Source organism: Magallana gigas, chromosome 7 (genome assembly GCF_963853765.1).
Source record: "Magallana gigas chromosome 7, xbMagGiga1.1, whole genome shotgun sequence".
Lineage (NCBI taxonomy): Eukaryota > Metazoa > Mollusca > Bivalvia > Ostreida > Ostreidae > Magallana > Magallana gigas.
Window position 1 is genome coordinate 10,461,636 of NC_088859.1, and position 20,789 is coordinate 10,482,424.

Sequence of the window (20,789 nt, forward strand, 5' to 3'; positions counted from 1 at the left end):
TCAAAACCAAACTTTAGACAAGGAAACCTATCGGTTTTTAAGCACAAATAAAAATGTCAATTTGAAATGTGGGAGTCTGTATACATAAAATAAACAAGTGTTTGATGCACTTTTAAAAGGCCAATGAAGCCTCCGAAAAATTCCACCTGGTCGACCAATTATCTCTCAATGCGGCACACCAACGGAAAATATAGGTTACTACATTTCCTTGTACCCATTGTTCAGAAACAGAATTCTTACATCAAAGACACGTCTGGTTTTATACTAAAAAATTGAATCTCTGATTGTACCTGAAAATGCCATCTTGATACTTATGACGTGACCAGCATGTACACCAACATGGAATTTGATAAATTACTTCATTCTGTCGAGAAAGCATATTTAGCAGACAATTCTAGTCTAGAACTACCTCGACCTTGCAGTTCTGATCTAATCTTTTTTCTCAGATGCATACTTGAAAATAATTTTTTCGAGTTTAACGGAAAATATTACAAACAAATTATAGGCGCGGCGATAGGGGCACACCTGTCACCAGAATTTACAGGTATACGTATGAAAGACATCCCTGATGATGTAACATCTAAATTTCAACATGCCGACAAACTTATCTATCACGGCAGATATAGAGATGACGGCTTTATTCAATTTAATGGAAGCCCGGATGAAATTAAAGAATTTTTTGACATAGGGAACTCTTGTCATAAATATCTGAGATTTACTTATGAATTATCTCACACCAGTGTCAATTTCTTAGACACGACCATATACAAAAGAACAAGATTCTCAGATAGCCAGCGATTAGACATTCGCTCATATATCAAACCTTCTAACAGCTTACCTGCACAGACAAAGTGCTCATAGCCCATCAGTCTTCAAGGGCCTAATTAAAGAAGAATATACCAGACATCTGAGAAATACTAGCGATCAAGCTGTATTACTAAATATTTTCAAAGATTTCAAATCTCACCTCGAAAAAAGAGGTTACAAACAATCAGAAATTGAACCTATTATGCAAGAAACACTTTCTGCAAAAAGAATGGATCTTCTCAATAAACAAAAGAAGAAAAACACTAAAAAGGCAGCCGAATGTGTTGGTGACCAAATTTAACCCATGTATTATAGGGTTAAGGAAACGACTTATGAAACACTGGGATAACATACAACATGACGAAGTATGCAAAAAAATATTCACAACACCTCCTATGGTTGTATACAGTAAACACAAAAATATAGGTGATCTAATCATTAGATTCAAATTAAAACCAAATGAAGTTCAAAGAGATTAATTGGTTTCTTCATAAGGTCTCCTGACGAGGCGGGCCTTGTTACAATTCAAAAATGACATGTGCTATTAATACCACCGAAACACTCTTAACTAAGACATATAAGAAATTGACCAAATGCTTCATTAAGAGTGTCGGGTTCTAAAAAGTTTAAGACATGTCTGGATGTTAGGATGCCGTCGTTTTTTGCACACGCGAAAAGCGAATAGAACTCCAACTTCTGAATGCCAATTGTTTAATCGTGTTATTCTTTCCAATATGCATGTACACGTTTTTTTATGCCGATGATCAACAATTGTCCTTTGTTCGTATCAAACAAGCACAGAATCTACATTCAATCGTGAATTATGAGTAAAATTAAAAAAATAAAAATATGTTCATTTTATTCATGGCTGTTTAAAATTAATTCTACGTATAACGTCACATCTAAAATCTTAAACCTACGAGGGAGGGAGGAAAAAAATAAACAAACAAAAAATTCAAACAAATGTATATTTATTGAAAGTCACCCATTCAGTTACCAATACATCAACACTGTCATATACTATGTATGGTAGGATTCAGTCCATGTTAAATCTTGCATTGTCCAAGAAAATTCTTTTGTGTAATTTAGGTTTATGTCCTTTCTGTGAGTAAATCATGTATACTGGACGAGAATTGAATGTGACTTGCAAAGCAGATCAAGTGGTACATCCAATGTATTTTCATCACCATAAAAGTAGAAAACCAAAGGAAAACTTTAAATTTCATTTTGTGAAAAAAGTTGATCAACACATGTGACTTGCAAGTTATCTACAATCAAAATAATGACATTATTTCATACATTTTCATAATGACACATTTTAAAATTTATCAAATCAGAGCTGTGTTGTCAGATTCACTGTACCTACTACTAAGAACTTAAAACAGTGTTCTTGAAATAACTGCCACCCTACAAGTGTATTCCACTTCTTCTTTCCTATAATTATTCCTTATTAAAAATGTTTTTTTTTAAATGTAGATACATTTCAAATGTAAGGGATTTGCAGTCTTTATCACGTGAGAACTCTAAGGCTGTTTAAAATTAATTCTACGTTTAACGTCACATGACAATTTAAAACCTACGAGGGAGGGAGGAAAAAAAATAAACAAACAAAAATTTCAAACAAATGTGTATTTATTGAAAGTCACCCATTCAGTTATCAATACATCAACACTGTCATATAATACATATGGTAGGATTCAGTCCATGTTAATTTTTGCATTTTCAAAGCAAATACTTTTTTGTAATTTATATTTATATCCTTTCTGTCGGTACATCATGTAAACTGGGCAAGATGTGAAGTGACTTGCAAGCACATCAAGTGGTACATCCAATGGATTTACATCAACACAAACATAGCAACCGAAGGGAAAACTTTTTCTTTTCAGGGAAAATGTTGCGCAACACATGTGATTCACAGATTATCTACAATCAAAATAATATATATTATGAATGAATGAATTATTATTCCTGAAAATGTTATTAAAAATGTAGATACATTTCAAATGAAAGGAATTTGCAGTCATTATTGTGTCAGAACTCTTATCTAAGTCAGTAAATTATGCTGACTTAATGCATAACTTCACTTCAAGGTATTACATCCATAATTATTGTATTTAAAACCAAATATTGGTAGTTCGAACACTAAAATCTTAGTATGATTTTATAAGGTCATTCACCTTTAAAATTGAACAAAGGTTATAAAGGAACAAATTTATCACATCTTGAAGCTAACATTGAAGTCTATGGAGAAAGGTATAATTTATTAAGTCTTTTATATCTTTTCAGTACAGTGGTGGTAAGAATTTGCTTAAGCTTTCCCCTCCTTAAAAGAAATATAAAATAACTTAACCGTACACATTTTGAGTTTTTGTTAAATAAGATGGGTAGTAAATTCAGTTCTTGATGGAACACTTAAAAAATATATACAACAAACCTCGTTTTTGCCTTTTTGGGCGGAAGTTGGTTCAGCATGGTTCAGGCTCTGTGACTTGACAACCGACATTAAACAATCTCGAAATAAGATTTTACTGCCAACTTCGATCATGTGTTTGTCCGATCCTTTATTGTTCGTTATTAAATGGTTTTTTTACTTTGATAGTGGCGTAGACTCTCATTTTCTTCGTATTGTGAAAACTGAATACCTCAATGGTGTCTTTGAGCATGTTTTTCTCTCATACAGGATGTAGAATTCAGTCGCTAAATGAAAACCCAAACCGCAACGAATTTTTCAAATCCGGATTTGTTTGTTTTTTCAAAACGACAATTTCGCCAAAACCTACGCGCGTGGGTTACGTTAAACGTAGAATTAATTTTGAACAACCTAATCAGTAAATTATGCTGACTTGATGCATATAATGCTGGGGCTTAATCATATTTCTTCTTTGACTTTCACTTCAAGATATTACATTCATAACTGTCATTTTTAACATCAAATATTGTTAGTTTGAACACCAAAATCTTAGTATGATTAAGGGTTTATTCATCTTTGAAATAGAACAAAAATTAAATAGTAACAAATTTATCACATCTTAAAGTCAACATTGAAGTTTATGGGGAAAGGTATAATTTTTAAAGTCTTTTGAATATATCTTTTCAGTACAGTGTTGGTACAGTAAGAAGTTTCTTATTAAGCTTTTTCCATCTTAAAAAAAATGCAAAAATCGTTACTTCAAAGTACACATTTTGTTTTGTTTTTTTTTTAATAAATTGGGTAGTAAAAATCGCATCGGCACAACTGAATAATGACATTAAATCAAAAATATTTTTATGAAAAATCCTTCGATAAGTAATGCATTTTGCAGTTCTTGCTGGGGGTTCATATAAATATTTCGTTTATTCAAAATATTGTCAAAACATTTCGCACCGCCATCGAAATTATGCACATTTTTACCTTTTAGACTCGATTACACAAAATCGGGTCAATTGGTAGGTTTCCCCCAGCAAGATTCACATTGGTACTTATTTTCTCTCCCGATTTCACGTATAATATACTAAGATTGTTTTTATCTTTCACTTGTGCCAAGCCGTTTTTTATATGCATATACTTATCACCATTCATTAGATTACAGTTAGCAGGGGGAGTCTCAAAACCATTAGTTTATGAAAAGTTATTTACCTATTACGAAGCTTTAAACTGTTGATTTGTTTAATACTCCATATCGGTGATATTGAATTTAGTATCGCTAGTATTTTCAACAGTGGCTATGTGAAGAATTGAAGAGGTTTTAATATGCACAATGAATATCACTTATTACGTTACGATACATTCCCCAAGAACGATCGAAAGGAATGCAGATCGTGACGTCAATGTTAACTATGACGTCATATCGTATGAAGTACAGACAAGTGACTTTCTACATATCGCTGTGAAATTAATCGAGCAGCCTTTACAAAGCCGCGATATTTGGTCATTTTTTTCTCCAAGTGGGAATAAAAAAAAATATAAACAAACAATCATAGCATAAAATAGGAAATTGATTTTAATTATTCTTCACTTTAAATTATTCTTCAAATTTATATTTGTTAACTTATATATTCAAATCATATTCAATGGTGTAATTATATATGAATTCTATTATAAAAATTAGATTTATACAATAAAAAGTCCACCATCTCCTGAAAAAAAATGCTTACATCAAAATGTGCCAAAGTAAAGTTTCAGTTCAGTAAGTTTACTACTGGACTGGAGAGGGGCACGTCTCCTCCTGGAAAGCAGGTCTCACAAATGGTCTCACATGCGAGTAAAGATAACGCACCCTAGATTCAGACAGTCTACCAGCGGGAAGTACATCCGGTCTTCTTATTTCTCTGAACTGAAATCCCTGGGCTGCATTTTACAAAAGAACTTAAGAAAAAAGTCGTTAATATTTACAGCTTGAATAATGACATTTAAAGAATAAAACTGACGTAAAACCATTTGTTTACAAATATTTTCCCGTTTTCCAAATTCCCATAATTATATTTTCCAGCCATAAGAATAAATCATGGATCAGTTGGTGATTAATTAGCATTCATTAATTTGGTCGTAAGTTCTTTTGTAAAACGCATCCCAGATCTTTCAAAATCTCAATCTTCTCGGTTCCGTTACAAGTCTTCTTCGCCGTTACAATGCCTGGCTCGTTAGAATCGAACGAAAAGTGTTGGTACTGGCGGATACCCTTCACTGGTTTGAAAAACTGCCCCAGATACTCTTTTCAGGATCTTCATTGCCACGCTGGATATCGCACAGCAGTGTTAGTATTAGATGATCTGTTAACAACATCTTCAAGTTGGCCAATGCTATCCCAATCACACCGCCTATACAACTTCTTGAGAAGAGCAAATCCTCCATCGATGAGGCACCGTGCATGTCCGGGGATCTGCATTTTGAACTCTATTCTGTTGTGTTGCTTTGTCATTACTCGCCACATGAAATATCCAATGATATACTGGTTCTTCTTCTGGCCACATCAGTTATCAGCGTGTATTGTGCATGACGTTTCGCTCGAATTGTGGTTTTGTAAGGCCCAGTCCAACATAGAGATCACAGAATCTGGTCTACGCACTTTGGTTCCATCTGGTCCGATAGTTTCATTTTCGTTTATAAGAAAGTTTAGTTGTTTTGGTTCTCCATCGGAGCGGACACCAAATATGTGGACTTTTCGAAGTGTCTGAAAGTACAGGGGGCCCATTTGCTGCGAATGATGAGGAATGCATACATTCTGACTGAAGTCAAACGTGTTATGGACGAATCTGTCTTGTGAATGGTATGTGTCTCGGGACCTTTTCACACAATCGTTGTACACTTTCCTTTCAGCCTGTGCATATGTGATGTGTTCCTGCATCTTTCTTGCTGCCTCCAACTTTATCTCCTCTGAAACTGCATCTAAAACACTTTTTCGAAGTTTTTCACAAGTGGCACATACATCGTCCCTTGGGTTGGCTATTCTAATATGCGGACGACACTGGTTCCAGATGCTGCAAAATGTGGAATACCGCACATGTCCGTCGTTCGGACAGCTTTCAACATATTTCTCGTGGACGTCCTTCTTCGTTGTATCGGATGGAATGTATATGGGAGGAGTGTCATATCTCTTCCTCTTGGGGCAGCTGGTTGTGGTAACCCAAAGTCATCTGCATAACTAGAGATGAACTGTACAACTAACTTAATGTCATCATATTGTAGCGAATGACTAGGTTTCTTTCCTAGGTTCCCATGCTTGCGTGGTGTAACTCCATGTGTATTCTTATGTGTGATGATATTATGAAGAAAATGCTTCCCTATATCATAGACAAGCAGGAACGTATTTCTGCAAACCTTTTCTCCAGAAAACATGAAAGTCTGCCTGGAACGTATTCTTTTCTTTCCCCGTTTTGTCGTTTCTTTGAAGCTGTCCACAAGCGATACCATGATGTACATGTCTTTTTTTTTCCTTTGACATTTCTCTCATGTTTAGGATGTGCGAGTACAAAGTATCATCGCTGAAGATAGAAACGTAATTGTTCTTACAGCCGCAGCCACGAATCTTTACCTCTCTGATTTTGAACAGATCAGGATCATCATGGGGTAGAGGTACATTCTCAATGGACGCTGAGCTTCTCTGGTATTCATTTTCGCCATCGTCCCCATCTCCATCATCTGAATTTGGATCCGACAAGACAGCATCATCAAGAGACTGCATAACTTGTCGAACTAAACCAATAGTCTCATCAGCCGGTCCATCGTCGTCCGCGTCACCTGATGAATCTTCATGATCAGTGACCTGGGAAGCTGCAAGAGTGCTGTTTGGAGTCCATCCAAAGTGCTGAGAAAAGAAATTCTCTAGCTCCTGAAAATAAAATAAAAAATAAATATTTTACACCAATAAGAAAACAATAATTTCACTGTAACATTTCATGAAAAACGCAAACCATAGAATGTTATTTTTTTTGGTGTATGTCAATACTCAATAATTGTGGGTTGTCGTGATAAAATTGATTAACTAAACAATTATAATTAATACTCAGAGAGAAGAAAACTGCGAACATTAAGTACATATTATAAAATGGTTTTTTCCTTATTACATTAAGAATATATACATATTAAATCCGTTATTTATGATTTCTTTTCCCAAAGCTTGTTTAATTGTTGTTGTTTTTTTTAATTTTGACGTAATAATTAATGTGCAAAAAGATTCACATTTTATTTTCCTGAATAAAAAAATTTTGGTAAATAAATTTTATAATTGTTATATTTATTGTTTAACCAAATATATTAAAGGAAGAAATAAATTCAAAACGCTACTGAAGAAAAAAAATTCAATGTCACGGGGATATGAACACCCGATAGCAAAATGTAACGTTTATCAGTAGAACGACCTTTTTTTTTTTTATCTTTTATTGATCAACTTTCAATTATCACAATCATCACATTAGATATCACAATCACAGTCTACATGGCAATACTTCATAATAAAATATTTTATAAAATAAACAATAGTATACCTTCTGTTTCCTTTAAAAGTAGATTTTTCTTCAAAAACTTTTTTGAAAACATTTTTCTGTTGTCTTACTATAGACATGTAATGATAGTTGTAATAAATATAATGTCTGAGTAAATATTTGCAAAACCTTTTTAAATCAATTTTTTATTATTTTGCAACAGTATTTGTCTCCTTCTATAAGTAGTAAATCTACATATTGATATGAAAAAATTTACAAAAAATGTATTTACATTTTTCATGACAGGAAATGCCGTCATCAAAATTTCATCAATATATAAAACATTGCATACACTATTTTCACAGTCCTTCAATAGCGATTCCAAATGATTAATTATAAAATCTTTCTTGAATTCCTGCACTTCTTCACATTTTACAAACATATGCAATAAATCTTTGCATTCTGTTTTACATAATGGACATTTGTTTGAATCTGTTTTACCGATCTTGAACAGTTTTTCATATGTAAAAATACCATTATGAAACATCTTAAAATCAAGTTCTACAACATCTGGAGGTCTACCAACTCCTCTTAATATAATTAATATAATAATATTATCAAGAATAGACTCATTATCTATTTTCAATGTTCCTTTCCAGTATTCGTTTGATATTGGAGGGTTAAACAGCTTGTGTATTAACGTTTTGTAAAAAATCTTTACTGTACATGAAGAAAACACATGTTTGTTATTTTCTACACAAATCGAAAAATTTGGAAGCAATGCTTCTTTCACATGAACAAACTTTTGAACAATATTTTTCCACTCTTCTGGTATAACTGATAATAATGTTGCATAATCATCTTTAATGTGTTTTACCTTAATTTCTGAATCATATTCATGTATCAGTTCTACTATACAAGACACGGGCAAAAATCCTGGTATTACTTCATATGAAATGTCTCTGATATGTGTAATACCAGCTTTTATAAAATATACCCACACTAATGTTTTGTTCTGATTAACAATTTTAGGATTGAAAAACAAGCAGTAATTAAACACATCGTTTCTATTTTCATTGTAATCAACATTATCCTTCACAGCATACCATGCACTAAACATTTCAACATAAAAAGAAGGCAGACATTGCAAATCCATTTTGTTCAACTGTAGAAGAAATACTTCAATACCACCTTTCAAATCACAAATTTTTGATAAAAAATAGCTAAAAGTGTGTTTCCATACTAGTTCTTTTGTAGGACACAAATACTTGGCTAAAAACTTAAGTCGATACGACAGCATTTTCAAATAAATACCATCAATCTTTAAACCACCGTTTTTATGTTCGCCAACAATTGTTTTATATGACACTAAATGTGTGCAATAATTCCTAAAAAAATCAATACATTCTTTTTTAATTGTATCTCTAGCCCAAAATGGGATAGAAGGAATACCATAATTTGGACATCAACAATGTATTTATAACACTACCTCTTCCATGTATTGTCAACTGTCTTTGTCTTCACAGATTAAGAATGTGTTTAATATTTTGTACTTTGTTTCTCCAATTTAAATTTGCACACTCTTCTTTGTTTCTACCAAAATAAACTCCAAGGATTTTGAGAACATTTGATTCAGTGCCATTAATTAATTTTCTTTCATCTTCCAATAATCTCCCTGAACCTATACACATAATTTCTGAACATTTATTTTGGCACCAGAGGCTCTTCCATACAATTCAAAAATCTTAAATATCTCAAAAATATTTATTACAAACCGATAATGTTGTATCATCTGCATGTTGAAAAACCAATGCAGTTTTATCAGACAAAGGGATATCTATAACCATTACATTTAATTGCACACTTAAAGGTTCTGAGCATAATACATACAATAAAGCAGATATTGGGCAACCTTGCCTTACCGAGTTTTTGATTGAAAAATATTTTGTAAGATGACCATTACTTTTAACACTGCTATAAATACCTGTATAAAATATTTTTACCCATTTTCTGAAATAATCTCCAAAACCAAATACTTTCAACACCTCTAACAAATACCCATGACTGACCCTATCAAAAGCTTTTTCTTGATCAATTTTTACAATATAACTCCATATCATCTATTTCAGTCATCTCTATAATATCTCTTATACTTACTAATGTGTCTGCAATATCTTTTCCAATAATGCAACATGTCTGACTATCAGAAATAATGTTTGGAAAAACATGCTTCAGTCTATTTGACATAATTCTTGCAATGATTTTGTAATCAACATTCACGAGACTAATAGGTCTCCAGTTTTTTAACAATCTTTTATCACCTTTCTTTTTGTATAGTAATGTAATTACACCCATTTTCATAGAATGTGACAATGTTTCTTTATCATCTATTTCTAAAAAACGTTTGTACAATACATTTTTCAACTTTGGCAAAAACTTTATATAAAATTCAACAGTCAATTCATCAGGACCAGGACTTTTAATGCTGGCCATTTCTTTTAAAGCTTGCTCTATTTCATTAACATCAATATTTTTATCACACAGTTCAACATCACTTTCATTAAGTTTTGTATCGACAAATGACAACAACTGATTTTTACTTTCACATTCTATAGTTACACATAAATACAAATTGGAATAAAAATTCTATTGCATATCTTAAATAGAATCAACATTTTTCTTAACTTCACCGTTTTCATCGAACAATTCCTTTATTGTCTTTGACTCTTGTCTGCTTTTTTCTAAATTCAAAATATATTTCCTACCCTTATCTGATTCATTCGCCCACTGGGCCTTAGACCTTAGTATGGCACCTGTACATTTTTCATTTTCATATTCACAGAGATCAGTTTCAAGTTTTTCATATTTTTCAATGTCAATACAATAACCATCAGCAATACTTTGTGACAATCTTTGCAAATTGTTTTGAATTCTATAATACTACTCCTTATTTCTTTCTTTAGCTTTATTTTGACTATATATTTGTGACAATTTTTTGATTTTATACTTTAAATTATCCCACCAAACTAAAATTGATTGTTCAAATAATATACATTTCTTTTCTTTTTCAATACGTTCCTGGACTTTGTTAACATATATTTCATCGTACAATAACAAATTGTTATGGATCCAAACACCTGGACCTCTTTCACAGACTTCTGTGTTAAAATTCATTACAATCATAAAGTGATCACTCATTGTTGTTTCCACATAAAATATGTTTCTCACATATAAACACAAAGAATTTTTGCAATCAAAATAAAATCAATTCTACTTTGTACAACTATCCCTTCTCTAATAACTTTCCTAGAAAAAACTTTTTTTCTTTCATTTCTTTCTCTCCATATATCAACCACATCATGCTCAGTCATCATATCTGTCAATCCTTTGTAACTCTGGTCATACTTATGTACTGTTTTACCACATCTATCTATCTCAGCAAGAGTATTATTAAAGTCTCCCATAATGATTAACTCTGTAGAACGTGGCATAACATTTGTAATATTTTTTTAAAACATTACCCTTTCTCTAACATCATTAGGCTCATATAAATTTATAATATCATACTTGTTGTCATTTTCCGTGTATTTGACATGCAAAAATCTACCATCATCAAATCCATTTACCATTTCAATATTTCATTTAATATCATTTCTAATTAAAAATGCTACTCATTTGGATGAAACATTTTCACTATTATGATAAATAACACCATTCCACAAATGTTTATTATTATCAATAAAATCATCTTTCCAGTGAGTTTCTTGCAATGCTACAATATCACATTTTCTTTCGTCAAATTAACTAAACTCCATTTTCATTTTATCAATGTTCACCAAACCGTTACAGTTCCAGGAGGTTTTGAAAACCATTACTGAAATGATTAATTTAATTATTCGCTCCATTTTATTTGTTCTTTTTCGACTTGGTTGTACTTTTATCTTTCGTTTTCTTTCTCTTCTTTTTTCCCCATTATGATCACTTCTGTGTCGTGTTCTGATACCGAACTTTCTTTATCTCTGTCACTTGTACGCATTTCACTATCAATGATTTCTGGATTTTTATTTTCCGTGACTTTTTCTTCGGTCGAAATTTCATTTTGAGTTTGGTTTTCTTTTTCTTCCGTTTTCTCCTGATTTAATTTCACTGGGGCCTGTGTTCCTAAAACATCCACTGGTGTTTATGTTTCCCCTTCAATTGCCTTTTCGTCCTTGTGTACTTCGTCATCGTTCTCTATATTCACCTCTTCAGAGTTCTCTTCCCATTCATTATTTTCATCGTCATTCGATTCGTTTTCATGCGACACGAACAATTGTGTTCCCGTTCACCGCAATCATCACATCTTACAGACTTGCATGTTCTTGCATAGTGACCCTGGTCCTTGCATTTAAAACAGACGAATTTTGGACACGCTCTAAAAAGATGATCACTTGCGTAACACAAAGAACACACTTTTAACTGGCCATTATGAATACATCTGTAATAATCTTTCTGGAATTTCATAGTATAGGGCAGTGAGGTCATGTTTCCAGGTAGTTTGTTTTTGCGTACCGAGTACCGTCTGCTATTGTTGTTCCAGGATAGAATCTCCTATTGATTGGGGACAAAAGTTCAACCCCCATAGATCGTAAAGACATTTCAATTTCTGCATCTTCAATATAAGCAGGCAGGTGCATGAATCTAACGACGATCGAACTACATGTAGGTACTACTTCATGACGTTTAAATGCGTTTTGACCTATTCTTATCCCCTCTAAGAGGTACTGTAAAGGGGCTCTCCCTTCTAACGTCATTTCATTAAAATTCCCCGATTTCGGGACACATGCGAGCAAGCTACCAACACCACAGTTATCATGGTTATCATTCGATAATTTCTTCGGGTTTCACCGATGAATTACTGTGGAATCATTTAATTTCGTGGGGGCCAATTTTCGAGGATTGTGGGTTTTTTGCTTGTTCGTGGGGATCTAATTTCGTGGATGAGTCAGTTTTCAGTTTCTGTAGGTAAACCAAACCTTTTATAATTACTTTTCATTGAGGATCTAAATTCGAGGGTGAGAGCTACCCACGAATACCACGAAAATTGAGCCACCACGAATTCTAATGATTCCACATTATCTTTCACATTCACAAATAAAGTGTTTTCTTTACAATATTTCCTGTTCACAAACAAATTCTGTGATCCGCCAAGATGGCTGCCATCCTCGCTTGAAACGTTATTTACACGTTGTAATAGTTCACAACAAGTAAAATAAACACAATTATAAACATAAAGTTTGTCTATAGAAGACACAATTCGGTGGTTCACTTCTAATAGTAAACACGCTCGGTTGTATTCGATCAGCCAAATTATACGTGCTCACATTGCCATTCGCAAACCGGAAGTCCTCAGTAGAACGACCTATCCTACTGCGCCACGGACACTATGATTTCCGAAGGAAACTATTAGTGTCACATTTTTGCAAACTATCTACAACTTACAAAGAATTTTGCCTTTTTACTTTAAAACACATGTTTTATCTACTCATTTTACCTTACAATACTCTAAAAGTACTATTCTTAAGGTTACTAATGCTTGTACACCATCCAAATACACAGACACTGTATAATTGCATCGATGAACAAAACTTGGCAATTTTCATGCAGAAAGTTCGTTTAGTTCAAACATTATCAAAATACCGGCTTCAGCTGATTTTGTGAATTTTGTATTACTGATACACACTACTTTACTTATATAGCATATATGAGCGAACGAACAGCTAAAAGAACATTATGTCAACATAACAGAGACGGCAACCTTAAAAATGGCTCTCCGTAAGTCAATGACCTTTATCATAATAATCAACGCCTATCGTCAATAAAACATACATCTTGTTTAGTAAAAAATATTTGTTTACCTCAATTTCGAAATCCATCCCTGCACAATCTGTTCAACAACGACACAGCACTCTTTAAAACCGTACTAAATATTGATTATACTGACATGGGCTGAAAGCGTGAAACAGAAAAATGACGTCAACTTTTCAAGTGCGATTTTCTACTTCATAATAGCGATATGTCAATAAGCCCGGTTTTGTCAGAGAGCGGTCCATATATATATATATATATATATATATATATATATATATATATATATATATATATATATATATATATATATATATATATATATATATATATATATATACAATCAATCCGATTTTACTCACGGTTCTCTCTCCTAAGGAATGTTCGTAGGAAGCCGTCCTTTGCCCCGTGGTTTATTCTACTAGAAGTTTCAAATTCATTATATGAATGAATAAAATGAGAGAGAAATAAAACATTTCTATTAACCAATCAGACATGGAGTTAAATTAGATATAAACTTTGATACTTACAGTACTACTATCTGATATTGGATATGATTTTCACCACAGTGTTGTCAAATTGTTTCATGACCAATCTCATTTATACACACCACCATTCACAGTACTAAAAATACATCATAGGTTATGTTATATATCAATTTGACCGTATGTTTTTAAATTAGGATATGAAATTCATCATTATGAATGATATATATCAAATGACCTTGCATTTGAAAACTAGAGAATAACAGTAATTCGAACGAATTAAATTTTTAACTTTTAATGGAGTCAAGTTCAACAAATCACATTAATCTAATTAACATGAAGAACGCAACCTCGCCAATTTGTTTATAAGTTTCATGAATAGCAAATTCCTGGAAAAAATGAATTTTTGCATTCCCTTTTGTTAATAATTTTCAAACATCTGTTTCCAGCTTTTTTGTTACACCAAATAATTGATTACTGAATGTAAATTGTGAAAACAGTGATTTTCCTTTTTTTTCGAGAGAGAATTGTCTATCTTGTTTAGTTTTCTTATTAATAACGTGTTTTAAAAACAAGATTATGCATTTTAGACACATACAATGCGCATGAATTTCCATGAAGTACTTTGCTGTGCGTTGAAGAAATGGTGATTGAATATAAAACACTTGTTGCAAAATTAATGGCAGCAACTCTTGAACTTTTTTCTACTAGACAGACATATTTTTGTCTATTGTCGCTTACAAAGTTTGAGAGAGAGAGAGAGAGAGAGAGAGAGAGAGAGAGAGAGAGAGAGAGAGAGAGAGAGAGAGTCTACTATACTACACAATATACATAAAGACACACCAAAAGAGCCCGGCTTTCAGTACTTCAGTACTTTGATTCTTCATGGACAGGTGTGCACGAATTAGACACAATTATGATACAATGTGCATAGTTTTATAAATTACCTATCACATTATGTGTATGAACATCTGGTGGTTTTCCCCTTATTCCATTCTCTGTCCCATGATTCTGTTTCTGTCACATTTTGCTTAATGTTTGTGAAATCAAGATACAACATTCATTCAAATAAAAAACCTGATGATAATGTTAAAATACTGTGCAAGGTATTCCGATTACTGATGATTGTCAAACAATACCACTATTTTTCATCCAAGAAATCCGTATGAAACCGGTTTTGTTACTATTAGTTTTTGGTTTTTGTTTTGGTAAAAACAGATTCCATTTCAATGATGAAATCTGAGATTGTTTCCAACCGTCGATATTAATCATACTTAATTGACAGATAATCTTATTTTCTTGTAAATTGTCAAAAAAGTGGCAGAAACAATATTTTAGATCAAACATCTATAGTGAAAATATCTCCTACTATGCGCAACAGCTTTATTATATAGAGTAACGTATTAATTGAGTTAAAATTGGCTGTTTTTGTTTACTGGTTTTCTTATTAACCTAGTAACGGATTAAAGAAATACAAAGGTAGACTGAATTGTTATGCAAAGGGAAACTATTCTACTTATAATCACCGACATGTATGACACAATTCACAAATATGAGCTGAACATAGTTTTACGGTCGATAATCTAGGTTTATTGGCTGTTACCTATAGTTTACAAGACGTAAACTACAGAAAACGACGTTATTTCACATATTTAAATGATATTATTCACGTGATAATGTTTGTTTCAGAAGTAAAAATATATTTAGCACTAAAACGATTATTTCCAATTCCAAAGCAGAGTTTACCATTTGTAAACTACGGTTCAAAATTTGAAACTATGACACTTGCTTTCTGATAAATGTAGTTTCACAATTTATGAAATAATGACTTACAAGTTACCGAATGTAACTAATAGTTAATTAAATTAATATATGAGGTTTGTCTTAAATGACATGGACACACGTCATTTCCTTCTTAAAAACGATGTAATTTTTATAACAGTAGTATGATATTTTTGGCGTAACAAATGCACAATTGAAATAAAACAAAAATGTACACTGCCATTATTTTGAAATGTTTTAATTCAAGTTCAACAGCGAGTACTTTCACAAATATAACCCATTCTTTGGGTCCCAAAAGGAGATACGTATCCCCATTGATAACCTCTCTTCATGATGAAGGCGTAGTTGGTTACTTCTTGAGCCCTCGCATTAAACCGGTTACTTCCTGGAAAGTTTTGATAGACCATTGGTGATCCATCCGACCAAGTCCATCGGCCATTGCTATATTTACCACCAATGAACCATCCATCAGCATTATTTCCAGCTAAAATTAATATATATTTTTAAGTAGCATCTTTAAGATTTACAGACATTTTATTTACAATTTTTAAATCACTTTCAACTTTTTATCTGGACACTGGCTAACATTTTCGGGAGCTGATTTCAATCAGTTACTTTGGTAAACGGAATTGAAATAGTATTTAGACTTAAGCACAAATCATCCCCGCTGACAAAACAATAGTTAAATTCGATGTCATGTATTCATTGCTGTTCAAGGGAGTTTATTCATGAATACTTTGAAAATTATCAGATTATAAATGGTACAACCAATTAAGATAGTTTCTTTGCTGTCCTTTGTGATCCTACGCCAGAGTTCAACATGACTGGTCCGCCGTCATTAATTACAAAGCGTCGTTTTTACAGCGGTAGTGTTTAGAATCAAGGGCACATTTTCCGATCAAATGATAGATCCAGTTTAAAATTGCTTGGATACACGTTTTAATATTTGGATTCCTGATACATAGCCCATCGTAGAGTTTGATGGCGTAAATTCGATCTTTAAATATTATACAACATCATTTAAATGGAGGAATTCTTATCAAAAGACCACAATAGTTTATGTAAGAAAAGAAATGCCCGTAATTTTTCTAATACAGCTAATTAAAGAAATATTTTTCATGCGAATTTACATATTGTTTAATTTCAAATACAATAAAAGATATCAATTCCTGTCAGGGCCTCAGTTCTTGGATTTAAAATAACCTTTGCAGTATTTTATGTACATATCTTTTACAAATATTTAAACTTACATTTCAAATCAAAATGCATTGAAAATCAAATATCCAAGTTTAAATTTGGTAATCTTTAATAACTCACAGTTTTCTCTCTCTAAGAAGGATCGCAAGAAGGCGTCCTCTTCCATGTTGTCAATTTTCACCAGCGACATGCCTTTCCTTTCACATTGAAACTTTGCATCCTCCCAGTTACTCACTCTTCTGTTTTGACGTTTGATGAGGTAATTTTGACAATACTTCCTACCAGATACCATCGCTGTTTAAATGTGATGATATAAATAACGGTAATGTTATATGCTACATGTACATAAGCAAAATTAAAAGCATTTGATCTTTCAAAAAGAAAGTGTAACAAATTTGTCTTTTGATATCATAGAAAAACATGCATTTTCTAGCAATGGTTTATTGTCGTCCAAAACATGACTTATTTCCCATTGCGAATCTAATTAATCTAATTAATCTAAGTTAAAATGTGATGCTATAAATAACGGCAATGTTATATGCTACATGTACATAAGCAAAATTAAAAGCATTTGATCTTTCAAAAAGAAAGTGTAACAAATTTGTCTTTTGATATCATAGAAAAACATGTATTTTCTAGCAATGGTTTATTGTCGTCCAAAACAGTACTTATTTCCCATTGCGAATCTAATGTTGATTTTATAGCTGTTTAAAAGAAGATGGAAAACTGCAGCTATACAAAAAAATTGATGCAGGCTTGATTGCCCGAATTTTTTTTAAACTGTCTCATTTGAGTGAATCTTTAAAAAGGATCATAAAAACGATTTTTTCTCCGAATGTTCCTGATGAATGTCGGCGCTTTTCTGTTTAATGATTGAACTTTAAAGTTTCTCCATAAACATGGTTAAAAATCGTTCCAGATAATGGCAAACTAAATATTTTGGGGTATTTTCATTTAGCTAATAGTACCAAAAATTGTGTATAGAAAGAAATCAGAGAAGTATGATTGGAAGCTACTACAATATAGTACACTTGATAAGAAGTGCATCCGAATACCATCGTTTTGTTTAAGCGTGTTTCCTTTACATTTGAAAATCTATATAAAAATTGTTTTTGATGTTAAATCTGCTTGGTCCAATTTTACATCAAATTTTGTGAACGCTTTTAAACGGTGGTTATACTAAGTATGTGAATAATAGAAAACATTGCAGTAGTTGTCCCAGTCTGTTTAGCCATATTTCAAGGGACAAATGATTAGCAAATTTTGTTTTAAAATCAAACGACACAAAAGGGTACTCCGTTATATAGCCTCATAATGCCCCTCACGTCAAGGCGGCTTTGATTATATTACGACTTCGACATCGCTATAAAAAGAGGTCATACTGTTTTGAAAAACAAAAATAAACCTGTGTATTTTGTTCACTAATATTTCTGGTTTGCTTTGTTTACAATTGATGCAGAACATGCAGGTTGAATAAACCTAATTATTCGGGGGACGAAACCAAACGGTACCCTTTTCTAAACATTTCCATGATGCAGTTTGCTTTGCTGTTGTTATTTGCCCATGATCTTATCTTATTTACTTTATATATTTCTAACTTTGAAAGGAAGCCGATCCTACTGTTGTAAAAAGGCGAAAGTCTAACTTTCTAAGATAAATGGTTTGTAAACACGACCCGTTCTTTATCCAGTTTATTTTGTTTACAATGTTTTTTGATATTATTACTTTTTAGATTAGAGGCGTCTCATAGCACTGCTTTGATATTAACATACAAGTTGCTGTCCTTTAAAAAAGGACTACAATACGTGGACCATATGCATGTGTTTCCAACGGAAACGTGATAAAATTATCAGAGATTCCACCCACTCTAGCCTCCTGCTTTTAACCACTAAATGTGTACGTTGTTTACGTATATATACATGTATGTATAGCCCTGACTTTTTATCTCAGAATTAAAAGGCTTCATACTTCCTAAATAATCATGATCTATCTATTAATGAAGTTTGCATGTATAGTATCAGGCATTCGGTGAATTCTACTATTTGCTCACACATTACGATTCGCACTACTTCGTTAACTATGCAGGAACAGCTCTGTGTAAATTAAAAATTTCATATTTTAATGCATTTTTCTTGAGATTTAAACTTTTATACGGTGACATAATTATTCAATCATACTTAAATGCATAAAAAGTTTTAATCGGTAAGTACTCTAGCCTCGCCTACTATAAAGGTAAAGTTAAGTTGCATGTGTATTCGGAAAACAACAATACATTGCAAATTATGCTTTTTGATGCATGTTGAAGTTTCGGCATAACATTAACTTATTACATAATACTGACAGTTCATATCACATGCCGGCATTTCTTTAAAAGGAATACTTTGTTTCTGTACTGTTTACCGACAACTTTACAATTACAGCGCCTTTGAACATATGGCACGGAATCCCGATCCCGATTCAGATAAACGTGTGCTAGCCTGGTTCCCTGAGCTACCCATTACGCACAGGCACCAGGCTAGCTCATGCGCAGGTTGCATTTTCCCCATAGCATCCGGTTTAACCTCGCTTATATATTTTCTGCGTGGACCTCAGGGTCCACGCAATAAAACATTCTAATTGATTTCAGTGAAAGCATTTACAGAAATATGAATCATTTCCCATTTTTAGTTTAAGAAGCTATCAGACTGAAAAATAAATCAACATAATACATTTTAAAATGTACTTTGTAATCTATGTTTCTGTTTTAAAAACTCAAAAAACTTGTAACATACCTGCACAAAGGATCGACAGTAATACCACGCACAAAAACTTCTGCATTTCAATCTAAAATATAAAAGAAATTTCAATCCCATTGCAATAAGTTCTCAGCAAATGCTTATAAGTCCCCTACCGGTTTTCACCGAAGGGGACTATAGCTTTCCTCTGCATCCGTCAGTCCGTCTGTCCGTCTGTTTGTCCGTCCGTCTGTCCGTCCGTCTGTCTGTCCCACTTCAGTTTTCCAGACTTTTTTTCTTTATGCGTTTGAGAAATAGTATGAAATTTGCTGAACAGCTTCAAAATGTCAAACTACAGATCAAGTTTACAGTTTTGTAGCGTCTGGTTGACATATTATCGAGAAAATTATTTTTTTTAGATTCCAATTTTTTAATGTTCGGGTTCGATATTCTGCATAACAGTGCACTGTTTTCACAATTTCCACAAACCGGTAGGGGACGTGTATTGCTTATGCAATAATCTCAGAATGCTTGTTAATTTTGCGTAAATTTATGACACATTGCGTTTCGCAAAAAAGGCATTTTAATCTAAAAATTTTAATGAAAAAAATCTTTATAAAAACAAATCAATAGAATTCTATTTTGCAAAAAGTACCAAATTTACTTACAACTTTGACCTTCCTTATCAGCAATACAACTAGATACATATTTGACCAGTGTAAATTTATATAGCTACGAGTGTCATACAAATCTGGTCGTCCTTATTAACTAATTGGGGTTTATTACCCCGATTTGTCCTGCATATAAACGAGTTTCAATTAGTATTCCAACAATTAGTATAAATGTAGTCATTAATCTTTTTTGAATAATTTTGCCTCAAATTATGTAGGCAAAATCACTTTCATTCATTACTTTGTATCTGCTACATTACACGTAGCATAGGATTGGGGAAAAAACACTTGCTGTGATTTTTTATAATACATCCTGATGGCAAATGTTACAAACACAAAAAAATCAGCATGCAAGCAGCGACATTTAGTTACATCATAATTAACTG

General features: G+C 32.6%; 2 protein-coding genes and 1 long non-coding RNA gene across 3 annotated transcripts in view; all 3 read right to left on the bottom strand.

Annotated features, from left to right (window-relative positions):
• Nucleotides 1–4,847: 4,847 nt before the first annotated feature.
• On the bottom strand, nucleotides 4,848–13,698 carry LOC136270341 (uncharacterized). Its single transcript, XM_066067749.1, has 2 exons — nucleotides 13,605–13,698; nucleotides 4,848–7,115 (listed from the first exon to the last, which is right to left on the bottom strand). Exons 1-2 carry the CDS (start codon nucleotides 13,620–13,622, stop codon nucleotides 6,573–6,575), a joined length of 561 nt encoding a protein of 186 aa, XP_065923821.1. The 5' UTR covers nucleotides 13,623–13,698; the 3' UTR covers nucleotides 4,848–6,572.
• A 2,350-nt stretch (nucleotides 13,699–16,048) lies between these two features.
• The window catches only part of LOC105332350 (uncharacterized), a 38,197-nt gene continuing 33,456 nt past the window's right edge, over nucleotides 16,049–20,789 (bottom strand). Inside the window, exon 4 of the mRNA XM_066066594.1 lies at nucleotides 16,049–16,305. Within this exon, the coding sequence (XP_065922666.1) occupies nucleotides 16,070–16,305 (236 nt within the window). The 3' untranslated portion in view covers nucleotides 16,049–16,069. The remainder of the gene's footprint in view (nucleotides 16,306–20,789) is intronic.
• On the bottom strand, nucleotides 16,338–20,435 carry LOC136270107 (uncharacterized). The gene is made up of 3 exons (XR_010707805.1): nucleotides 20,401–20,435; nucleotides 19,790–19,841; nucleotides 16,338–17,312 (listed from the first exon to the last, which is right to left on the bottom strand). It is a non-coding gene; the product is annotated as an uncharacterized lncRNA (long non-coding RNA).